At 40.7% G+C, this 12,144-nt stretch overlaps 1 protein-coding gene across 1 annotated transcript in view; it reads right to left on the bottom strand.

The window, feature by feature from the left end:
* ttn.1 (titin, tandem duplicate 1) overlaps nt 1-12,144 on the bottom strand; it is a 145,681-nt gene that overhangs the window by 101,807 nt on the left and 31,730 nt on the right. Inside the window, 19 exon segments of the mRNA XM_072686177.1 lie at nt 60-140; nt 860-931; nt 2,204-2,251; nt 2,351-2,407; nt 2,665-2,742; nt 2,828-3,037; nt 3,525-3,792; nt 3,916-3,996; nt 4,119-4,302; nt 4,398-4,671; nt 4,756-4,872; nt 5,302-5,589; nt 6,128-6,416; nt 7,139-7,347; nt 7,813-8,097; nt 8,634-8,713; nt 8,715-8,901; nt 9,073-9,357; nt 11,484-11,630. Coding sequence (XP_072542278.1) covers nt 60-140; nt 860-931; nt 2,204-2,251; nt 2,351-2,407; nt 2,665-2,742; nt 2,828-3,037; nt 3,525-3,792; nt 3,916-3,996; nt 4,119-4,302; nt 4,398-4,671; nt 4,756-4,872; nt 5,302-5,589; nt 6,128-6,416; nt 7,139-7,347; nt 7,813-8,097; nt 8,634-8,713; nt 8,715-8,901; nt 9,073-9,357; nt 11,484-11,630 — 3,240 coding nt within the window.

The raw sequence follows: 12,144 nt of genomic DNA, 5'->3' as shown, positions 1-12,144 counted from the left end.
ACAATGGAGAGTTTGAGAGTCTGTATGTCAGCACGTCCAACACTTGACAATGACAATACCTGTAGATGCAGGCTCTTGCTTTCTCTCGGCCACCTTTACTGAGGGGACTTTTTCTTCTACAGGAATCTTGACTTCAGGTTCTTGAGAACATCATTAGCACAATAAGAATGAAATTCAGTTACAGACAGCATGAATTTAGGTTCAGTAATGGGTAAAGGAAGCATTGTAGACATATAAACATACCAACATACAAAGAAAAATATATGCAAATATAAGGGACACACGACTAAACACTGAGACACATGTATAAGGGAGACAGATGCAGACACAAATACCCATAAATACCTTTTAGTAGAGTTTCCACTTTCGGTGCAAATGTTTTGGGTTTCTCCTCTGGTTTCACGGAAACCTCAGGTGCTTAAAACACATATTGTCCGTTAAACCACAGCTGCCGAGCATATATTCGTTGAGCTTTGGCAAGACATGCATGAAGCATGTTGGCAAATGCATTAGAAGAAATGCAAAGATACATAAAAGCACCAGTAAAAGCCAGTAGGTAGAAACCTAATTCTGGTGGTAGCATGATATTAGTAAAAGCATACACATACTGTACATACATACATACACACATACAGATGTACATACATACGTACAGATATACTGACAGGAAGCAGTGTACACATACATTCAGAAATATACAGTCACAGGGAGACAGAATGGGTTCAAGAGAAGAGGTTTTAAGAGACCTAGCAGATAGCTTTAGTCTTTAGTCTTGCCATTTGTAAACATTAATAGCAGTTAAAGCTCATGACAGCCATGGGTGACAGCCAGGCACAAACACATGGTGTTCTCTTAATACCTTGCTTAGGCTTCTCTTGTGTCTTCTCTGCCACAGTTTTAGGGACGATTTCCTCAACTGGCTTCTTGGGTTCTGATGAAAAAACAACAACAAACAAATGAGGAAATAAGGAGGAGATTAGACTGAAATGCTTTAGTCTGGACACAGTACAGCACCTCTGGATGAAATGTGTGGGGGGGGGGGGGTAAAATTGTGGGTTATTAGTCAGTGGAGGACAACCAACATTTAATTATTACCAAAAAACAATGGATGATCAGGACAGACAGGTGTAAAAGGTATTGAGAGGATGAAGGACAGTGGTAACACACAAGGTGAGCTACACATTAAGCTCTGAATTAGTACTGAAGACTAATAGCCACAGTATACCTTCATGAACTACTTTTTCTTCTTGGACCGTCCAACTCTCATAACCCACTGTACGAATGCAAATGGGGCCAAAATAAGAAGTCAACATTGGGATAAAAAGAAATGTAGAAGAATTAACCCAAAACACAAACACAACCAAACACGCTTATCTGGGTTACTAAAGATGTATTAGTTTTTTAATTGATGTGATGTTCAGCTGAGGAAGTTTTAGGTTGTCATTATTGTAATTAGAAATAAAATCACAATACAGGCAGATCTGATTAAATTATTATTAATAATTTGTTTTACCTAATGAGTTTTTTTCCTCCCCAATGTTGCCCAATCCACTCGTTAGTACTCTCCCCATTACATGTAATGCTCCCGATACTGGAAGGGTGACGACTGACACATGCGCAACCAGCCACCGCCTCTTTTTTTCGAACTGCTGCCAATGCAATGTCACCGATAACCAATGCGCTTGGAGGAAAGCACTGGGTACCCAGCTCTGATGCAGACAACCTCATACAGCATCATACAGAGGTGATGTGGGGAGAGATGAGAGAGGGAGAACCATCTACCCACCCGGAGAGAGCTAGGCCAACTGTGCTCTTTCAGGCTCTGGCTGCTGATGGCAGCCAGCATGACCCGGCAATCAAACCATAGGTCATAGTGGCAGTGCCTGATCTGCTGGATCACTTGGAGCCCATAAAATTAGTTAATTAATTCCAACACATAATCTGCTCAGTATCACTTCCCAGCTTTTTAAGCGTGAACATAGATGACGGACATTAGAAGAAATTAGGCACCAACAAATGAAGATGAGATGTGAGATGGTTGCTTGTTGTCTTCATGGTTATTAAGATAGTGTTGGGTTAAAGTTCCAACAAACATGACTTGTTGATGGACGGGATGGATGGATGGAGAGCTTATTAGAACGCAGATTAGAGTAAACTGTGAAGAGTAAGTTGGTTGCAGGTGGAATAAAATTAGAAATAGTACCTGATACTTCACTCTTTTCTTCATAATAATAATGTTCAGATGACTCCTCTTTCAGAGGTAAAACATTAAAAAGAGGTCATTATTATTAAAACTGCATGGTTTAATAAATTATATATAATATAGCTTTCATCAGTTTTACAGTCTTACCTTTAAAACTAATAATAGATGACATCTCAGGTACTTGTATAGTTGTATCAGGGACATCTACACATATAGAGAGTAGATTTTGTTGTGTTATGCTTCTCCAGATTGTTCAGTGCTGTGTTATTGAGGTATACTAATACTATGCAAATAAATCTAGCCAATTTTAAAGGGACTTCCATTTCAAAATACTCACCATAAGACATTATTCCTAGATCAATTTCTGTAAAAGGAGGCAAAATGTTGTTACTGGGATTCAGTACTCATATCCATTAATGTGTCTAATTTTAATATTACTCCGAAATTGAATTAACTGGTACCTTTGCCTGACAGGTAAAGCTCAGCAGTACTCGTAGCTTCACCATTGGGCTCCAGCCGTGCAATAACTGAGTATACGCCTAAAAGATTATGAGTGAAGATAGCTGAGTATCTCTAATTACAATGCAAATCGAAAAAAAGAAGAAGATTTCTTAATGTACACACCTTCATCCTCAGATGTGACATTACGGATGATCATAAAGTGCCGTCGTCCCTCACATCTGAATGTATATTTTGGACTCTCTCTAAGCTCCCAAGAGTCTTTATACCATGTGACCACGGCATTGTCAAAGGACAGCTCGCATTCAAACGTAGCAGTCTGGCGTTCCTTCACCATAATGTTTTGGATGCGTTTGGTGAATTGAATTTGGTCAGCTATAAATCAGATACGGTTTCAATGATCAACGTGTGGCTTAAAATGCATATTTCAGGTATTTCCACACAATTACAAATCAAGACACCCAAGAACATTCATTGTTCGTGTATTATTTTGCTTCAGACAAGAATTACGGCCACTAGGACCAAGCAAGTCAAGAGCATTAAGAAAGAGAAAGGGAGGTAGGTGGTGTTTATTAGTGAGAAGACAAAAAGAAAAATCACTTAAGAGGTTAGTGACAGCCCAAGAACAATCATGTTTGTCAGCTTTTTAGTGCTAAAAGTAACCTTATCATTAAAACCATACAAAAGATTTGAATGTTTCTATGTAACAGTGAGAAACCACTGCACCACAGGCAGCTTTGCCTTCTTACCAGGTGCAGGCTTCTGCTCATACTCATCAATGGTGGCAAATATGTCTCAGCACACTTGAAAAAACCATAGGTTAACACAGAAAAGTAAAAGAAGGACTGGAGGGAGGACTTACCCTGCACTGACAGTGTGGCACTGGAGATGTGTGGGCCGCATACCACACGGTAATTTCCTTGGTCGCTCTTCTGACAGTTCTTGATCTTCAGCACGTGGCGGTCGCCCACTACTTTAATATCGTATTTACTACCGCTTTCAAGCTTCTGGGTGTCTTTGTACCAAGACATTGTGATTTCTGGGTAGTTGATCTTAATTTCACACTCAAACACTGCCTCTTTATTAACTTGGGTGGTTTGATCTTTGATGTCATTAAGCAGGGTGATGGGCTGCAAACAGAAAAGAGGTGCACACGTTCAAGCCATCAGTCAATTTCTCAACATAAGAGCTGAATTTGCTACAAGAGAGTGGTTTTTATGTTGCTGTGGCTGCTTTTCAAAAAAGAGTCATACTTCAGTTTGCTCCATTCTTCTCTGCAAATCAGACACGAGATTAGCCAGATCTTCATCAGATTCTCTGCTACGTTCACATTCCTGATTTTAAAGAAAAGAGCGTTAAAAAAATATGACGACATTTTCTACAAACTATTGATTCACACCCAGTGATGGTGGAAGAAAGCAGAGTAAGATATGAAACAAAAGAAAGAGAAATCTACCGGTCTTCCACTTTCTTCACCCTTCTCCTTTTTCAGCTGCTCGATGGCCTGAAGGAGGCCACGGTAGTCAGTGATGCCGTACATGCGAGCATATTTCTCATACTCTTTTGGATCTACGTTTCTTAACAACTCAACAATGTCAATGTCTTTGTCCTCCTTTGGACTTTTCTGCTTCGACGGTGTCCTGAACATAGCAAAAGGGGAGGCCAAATGTCAATCGTTAAGGTTTTGTCCTTCTTAAAAAACAAAATTGAATAATAAGCATCACATATAACTCACTTCTTCAGTTTCACCATTTCAGGTGCAGTCTCCTGTTTCTCAGAAACGTTCAAGTCAGTCTGGCACTCGATTTCTCCATGCTTGTTAGATGCTAAACATCTATACTGGCCAGAGTCAGATTTGGTCACTTCTCTAATCTCCAGTTTGGCCTCTTGGCCCTTCTGCTCAATACTGACACGACCGCCATGGGTCATTTGTCTCCACTTGCCCTTCATCCATTTGACATTAGGAATGGGATCACCGCCAACCTTGGCGATGAAGGTTGCAGTGCCCTCTGTAAGTCAGAATGTGATACAATAAGCATTAAAATGAATAACATCTCATCTACACAACGTCCACAAAGGGAACAACCACTTACTCTCTGTGACGCGAACACCCTTTGGTACATCAATGAAGAACAAGTTGTCCAGTTTCTTAACTGGCAGAGGCTCTGCTGGGGTAGCCTGACCTGGCGCAGGAGCTGCTCCTGCTTTTTCTGAAGGAGGCAGGCAGCCAAAGAGCAAAGAAAATATACATGCATCAAGAGATTAAAAGGAATGCTTGGTTCGAATCGCTGTCCCAATTTTTAGGAGACCTTGCACCTCCACAATGAATACAGCACTGAGCAGTGAGGCAGTCAAGTTTCATGAAATCAAAAGGCAGCAGCTATCAGTGATGAGCAATGCTGCAAAGACGAGTACCTAATATCTGTGTATTATGTAATATGATGGTTTGCAATATGTATTAAATGGTCAAGTAGTTGGTTTCATCCAATGGAAGGGCGATAATAAGACTAAGCTACTGTATGACCCAAGCATTAATTGTGTCTGGACTGTGGAATTGTAGAAATAAGACAAGATAAGATATAATAGAGATAAAAGAGAAGTAAGCATGCACTGTTCACAGTCTAGGATTCACAGCATACCTTTGATGGTGACTTTGGCCTTGCAGAAATTGCTACCAGCATTGTTGGTTGCCTTGCAGAGGTAGTCTCCTGCATCAGCTCTGGATGCCTTTTCGATCACCAGACTGGCAGTACCATTGGTAAACGTGATCTCAGTGTTGGCAGAAGAGGCCACCTCCCTTCTGTCCTTCATCCACTGAATGTTCAGTGGAGGAGAGCCGCTGACTTTACAGCTAAGGCTGAGTCTCTCACCCTCACCCACGGCCATAGGCGTAAGGGTGGTGTCAAAGGTTGGTGGCTTTTGTTGCTCTAAACAATGAAACAAAAGAATCAGCACTGTGAAGCTGGACATTTTAAGATTTTAAGAAGAAAGGCAGTCAGGCTAAACTAACTAACTAAGCTCAGTTCTCCAGCCAGGCTCTGAGAGAACCTCTGAGATCCCAGAAATCTCACATCCCAGATAACATGCTTATGTGGGCCCTGTATGGTTAGTTTTGTCCATGGTTTTCATGTTGGCCTCACATATGGACATCCATCAGGGTCCCACCGAGGTCAGTGATGTGACCATTAAGGGGTTAAACATGGGTTGTACACTGCACATGGGGGCCGAGATGGGACCCATGTGAGATTAGGGTGGATCTGTAACAATGCAAATGGGAAGCCCTAATGTTACCCAAACCCATCCATAGCCCATGCCCACCTGGAACCCACCTGGAACCCACCTAGCCCATGTTTCACCCATGTAAGCTCCACATGAGCAGGTTACATTTCAGGTAATTAAATGCTATAGGATGCTAATTACCTGCCTTAGGAGAGAGGGTAAAAACTAAATGAATCTACTATGTACCTGTGATGTTGATCACCGTCTGGCAGGAGGCAGAACCAGCTTCATTAGTGGCACTGCAAGTGTATGTGCCACTGTCTGAGGTTTGGGAATTCTTAATACACAGCACAGCCACGTTGCTCTTGAAGGAAATTTCACAGTTGTTGGAGCTGAAGATCTTCCCGTCATCTTTGTACCAGCTAACAGACAGCGGCTGTGATCCAGAGATGCGGCCCTCAAGCTTCACCAGTTTGTCGGTGGTGTCGTCAACATGTTCTGGGAGTGTTTTAGTGAAGGTCGGTGCGATTTTCCTCTCTGAAAACAAAACACACATTCAGATTAGTTGCCGTATTTACACATACACAGTCCGTCACATAACGCGAAACTGCAGAGAGGCTTTCACAAACATCTGAGAAGAACAGTTGAGAGTTTTTTTTTTACTAGCATTGCTAACATGGAAAGAGTACCAGCCTGATTCTACCTGATCTGCCTTCAAAGCTGTCAGACACTGGCAATTATCCACACAAGATAACTGATAAATGACTATCTTTGCCATTCTTTCCACCAGGTCATGAGGCACTTTAGCTCCACAGTAGTGCCCCAAGTTACAGCCATAGGGAAAAGCTTTTTTACCAAAGTTGGTAAACCCAGAGCAAAAGACAAAGCTGCAAGTATAAAGTTCTACAATGGCAAAAGCAGTTCCAGCACTATTTAAAGTAATGCAAGTATATTTCCAGCAGAGATTCTTTTTATTTGATTGTTATGGTCCCAGTATCTTTAAATATTTTGGATTAGTTTTCAAGTTCCTGCCAAATCAGGAAATATGCACAAAAATGTCAACTTCTAAAATTGTATTGGTCGCCCCTTACTAGCTTTAACACTACAGATTTTCTTAGTAAAGACTGGTGGGGTTCTGTCTTGAACGCTAGTTGCTTTACCACAGAAGATTGGGGATTTCCTAACGAATAGACTGAAGAGCAGCGCAAGAAATCCAGTGATTGATTGAGGTCCGTCCAATCATTTTAAAGATTTCACTGCCCCTATGTTGACTTGTGCATGACAGATATCAGTTCCATCATTATTTGTTACTTCACAAGAGTATGATCCAGCAGTGTCTCTGTCTCGCTCCTGAAGATATTCCAAGATACAAGTATTTCCATTGATTTCGGTGGTGTATCTGTTGCGTAGAGCTGTGGATGAGCGTTCAAGTCCCACTTTTTGGCTCTGAGGTTTGAGGGACTGGTCTGACAAGCAGGTCCTGAGAGCATCGGTATCAACCCATCACACTGTCCTTTGATAATATGCTCAGAATAACAATCGTAGCAAATATATACCAGGAGATATCCATCCCAGTTCCATTTAATATTCACCAAAGAAGCCACTATTAGAAGGATAATACATCCAGAGGCCTACTAACCAGAAACTACGGTCACTTGACCATGACTGATGTCTGTTCCAAAGGTATTTGACTCCACAAGAGTATTTTGGATGTTTTGGTCTTGGATGTAGACAGAGCAAGAATGCTTGATTTTGTGTGATATTGTCATGGCAATTTTAATATCTTACAAAATATCATTACTTTGGATCATTTTGGGGAAAAGAAAACGCTAATCTTCAATCTAATTCTGTCCGAACTAAACGTGAAGACCCTACCAGCTGGTAAAAAATAAAATTCTACGGAAAAATAAGGAATCCAAAGGGATACAAACCTGTCACTGTCGTCACATTGGCATGACAGATATCAGTTCCCAAGGCATTCGAGACCTCACAAGAGTATTTTCCGGGAGTGTCTTTGTTACACTCATGTAGGCATTCCAAGATGCAGGAATTCTCTGTCATTCTTGTGTTATATCGGTATGAGGCATACAGTTGCTTTCCATCTTTGTACCATGTTACAAACAACTTTGGAGCTCCGGTGAAAGTACACTCAAGCCTCAGTCTGTCGCTCATTGGGAAAACTGTGTCCTGCAACCTCTTCACAAAGCGAGCAGGTTCTGAGGGACAGCAGAATCATGAAATTACTTTCGTCACAACGGCAAGCACCAGTCTGAACAACATGCCACGACAAAGCATTCCACTTCTTGATCTGTTCGCTGTAGGGTATCCAGCTGTTGCTTTTTTAAAACCCGTGCAGACATGACGACAAACGGAGCCAATCAAGACAATCCAGTCAGGACTTTAAAACAAGCACCACAAAACCAGACTCGTGAGACACATGCCTTCTATCCCTGCCGGCCTGAAAACTTTTGAGAGTAAAGAGTGATTTCAATTGAGATAAAATCAATTTCCAAACTCCAGACTTCCAAAGCTCGTGCATCCCCTGGCAGTAGCATCACACCAAACCCCTGTAGAAAACACCAGCATGAACAACAGCAACATCATCCCAGGCACCATGCTGTCCAACCCTGCAATATCAACTTGCTCTCTTGTAAGGTACACAAATGTAAGACTTTACAAGGGTACGATAGGTGACATTTTCTCGAAAAATGCAGGCAAGCATCTCCGGGAGTACTGTGCGATTTGCAAAAACCTGCAACTACAGTCACTTGACAATGGCAGGTATCAGTTCTGTGTGCATTAGAAACTTTGCAAGAATTATTTTCTTTGTTGGAGGCACTCCAAGATACTTGAGTTGGATGTGACTTTGGTATTGTATCTATAAGAGCCTTGGAGCTGTTTGCCATCCTTATACCAAGTGACAAACTTTTATGGTGCGCCAGTGAATGAGCACTCGAGTCTTAACGCCTGGCTCATCGGAACAGAGATATCTGTCAACTTCTTCACAAAGTGGGCGGGTTCTGAGAGAAAGAGGAGGACTGAAACACTTTAGGCCTCTCCCATATCCTGATCTGTGTCAGAGGTACTTTAACACCATGCTCCACAAAACGTCCATATCAGTTAGCGAGAAAAGAAGGATGTGCGAAAACAAGAAAACCGATGCACAAGCATTGTTGCCGAGGTTTACAAACCTGTGACTGCGGTAACGCTACAGTGACAGACTGCGCTTCCATATACATTCGAGACTTCACAAGAGTATTTTCCTGTGGTGTCCTTGGAAGACTCATGTAGACATTCCAAGATGCACGAGCTGTCCGTCACTTTAGTGTTGTATCTGTAAGAAGCGTAGAGCTGTTTGCCGTCTTTGTACCAGGTGACAAACAACTTCTGGGCTCCAGTGAATGCGCACTCAAGTCTCAGTTTTTGGCTCATCGGAATAGAAATGTCCTCCAGCTTCCTCACAAAGCAGGGCGTATCTGAGAAGATTGGCATTGTGTCAGGTCAATATGCTGATATACGGTAGAAACGGTAAGTTACACCAATGTCAGTGTAGGATCCTTTGAGAACTATTCGTTTGGTGGGAAAAACACTACAGTAGATGTTATATTAAACACTGGTGGGAATGCAAAATTGCTTCTTTGACAGTTTGAAACTCCACCAGAGGCCTAAGCTGATCAAAAAGTGACCATGTTTAGCAAATTGCAATAAGAGAAGACAAGAAAAGATCCATTAATACAGAAAATATGACAAGAATATCTTCCAATGAATGAGCATTGCAGGATTGCTCTTAAGGTGCATATATAAGATGCATCTGCAAGACATCATCTTCCTTCTTTTAGAAATCGAATTCCTTGAACTTTTCGGCTCTTCGTATTCTTCTTATTCCATGGCTCTTCTTATAGATCTAGTTGAACAAAGAGATGGCTGGTAGCGTCCAAAAGATAGTCGTCCATTTGGCTCAATGTGGCAGAAGAATGGTAAGGCATTGAGGATCGGTAGGTAAGTGTAAAAGAACTTGCTCTCTATGATCTCCTTGGATACGATCCATCACTTTGGCATTTGGAAAAATATGAAAAAGTCCAAAGATTTGTGGCAAAGGAATGCAAGAGGTGGACAAAAGTACTCCACATAAGCACTGTGACCAAACAACTACACACTGAATACACAACACGCAACTTTCCACAGGTGTATCACAGTCATACACTGACAGGCAACACTGAAACTGCATCAACACGCTACGTCCTACCATTCATCCACTAAAAAACACTGCAGTATTCTATCATTTATTCAAACCTGATTTCATTATTCATTATATGCATAATTAACCTCACAGTTTGTAACTAAATTCTCATAATTTGTTGAATAGAGGAATTCTCATTCTCATTCTGAGAAGGAAAAGGAGAGAAAAAGGCTGCAATAATGTAAACAACTGAACTGTGATCACAAGAACTGAGACTTAAAAAAAGTGGACAAGAATTCGAAGATTTGATAAATATGTTGTAATAGAAAATTACACAAAGCCATATTTACGTACAAAAGTTTGAACACCCCTGTAAAAATAAGTTTACAGTCACCAAACACTATTGGAAACACTATACTAATAATAATATTGGACAGGGACTCTCAAAATGCTCTCAAAAAGTCTGATTGGGCGTTGATCTCTCTGAATAACAAAGGCATTTCTGTCTGCAGAACTGCCGCTCACTGGACTCTCTTTATTGCACCATTCTGGGTAAACTCTAGAGTTGCATTCACTGATTGTAAAAAAATTAAATAATATATATATAACATAAAAAGAACCCTAATCTTTGTACAGTTTGTACAAAGCAATTAAACAGTTATTGTGCATTGGAGTGTGCAGAAGTGTGACCTCTGGAAAGCATAAATACTTAATTACACAGGCCATGTAAACAGGGGTGTACAAACCCTTGCATACAACAATAGGTTTTTAAGCTGATATTATAAACAGATGAGATCCGATGTTCATAAGTCGACCTTTCACCATGAGAGTCTGAGTAAATCAATAAACCATGATCTCCAGGGGCAGAAATCATCATAGCCCAAGTTCAGAGTTCTTCACTTGTTCGTTTATCTTATAGTTCTTAGTTATATGTTAATTTTGAGTGATAACTAATCAATGAATTAACAGGATGTCCCATTTCACCCAAATTGCAGGTAGACATGGCAATGAGAGCACCAGGAGTTTGATCATTAACTTCTGATTTTTGTTTGAACAAGCAAAGATGAACAAGCAAAGATAATTATTCAAAGATGAATATTTTTGATATTGCAGATTGACCACAGTAGCACTGATCATTTTGGTCATGCCAACATCAGAATTCCACAACTTGCCCAAAGCTTGGTTAGCTGTTCAAAGCTTGAAACTACAGCCCAGGCTGCATGTTAGTTGCGGCACACTTGTTAGTGGTGGGGAAACCAGCATAGGCTGCTTTTTCTCTGACATACTAACCTCTCAACTCAGCAACTGACTCTGAAGGGATCTGTCCAATTGCTTTTGATAAACAATAGTGGTATTCCCCAATATCTGATTTCTCAAACGAACATCTTTCCAAATCTGCAACTGAATCTTGAAAACGAAGACCTTGCTTTTTATCCAAAGTGAGTGGTCTTGTGGTATTTAACAGGTTAACTCCAAATAGGCCAGTGCCAATAACCTCACACTGAAAGACAGTACTGGGTCCCTTCTCTACATCCAGCATTTGTAATTCTTGTGTGATGGAGGAAAGTTCTGAGAATAAAAATGAAAATTTTGATCATAATCATGATCGTAGGTCCCATGGACATTAACATTAATGTTTAATAGGGCCGTCATAATTCTTTTACAAGCAATACTTAATGCAACTTGTACAACCAGCCTAACCTTAGCATTTCACTAAATATGAGCTAAACCTTCATAATTATGAGAGAACAATGACCATAAACTCCCTAAGACCTCTCACAAGACCTTCCTCTGAAAGTTGCAATACACTATTACAATGTCATTCATGACAACATACGAACATGGGAAGTGAAAATATTAAATAGGGGACACTGCATACTGAAATTTACTTTCCAGGTAATTCACATCTGTAGACAAACTACACAGACACAAGACGTTATACACCACAATACACAATACTTCACAGAAAGGAAAAAACGCTGTATACATGGATTACAAACATTACTTACCTCGCTCTGTTACAACAGAGGACACCTTTCTGTATCCAGAATAATCTTTACAAAAGCTTTACTTTGAATTTGAA

Source organism: Salminus brasiliensis, chromosome 8 (genome assembly GCF_030463535.1).
Source record: "Salminus brasiliensis chromosome 8, fSalBra1.hap2, whole genome shotgun sequence".
Classification (NCBI taxonomy): domain Eukaryota; kingdom Metazoa; phylum Chordata; class Actinopteri; order Characiformes; family Bryconidae; genus Salminus; species Salminus brasiliensis.
The sequence above is the reverse complement of the archived record's forward strand: the minus strand, read 5'-3'. Positions and strand labels throughout refer to the sequence as shown.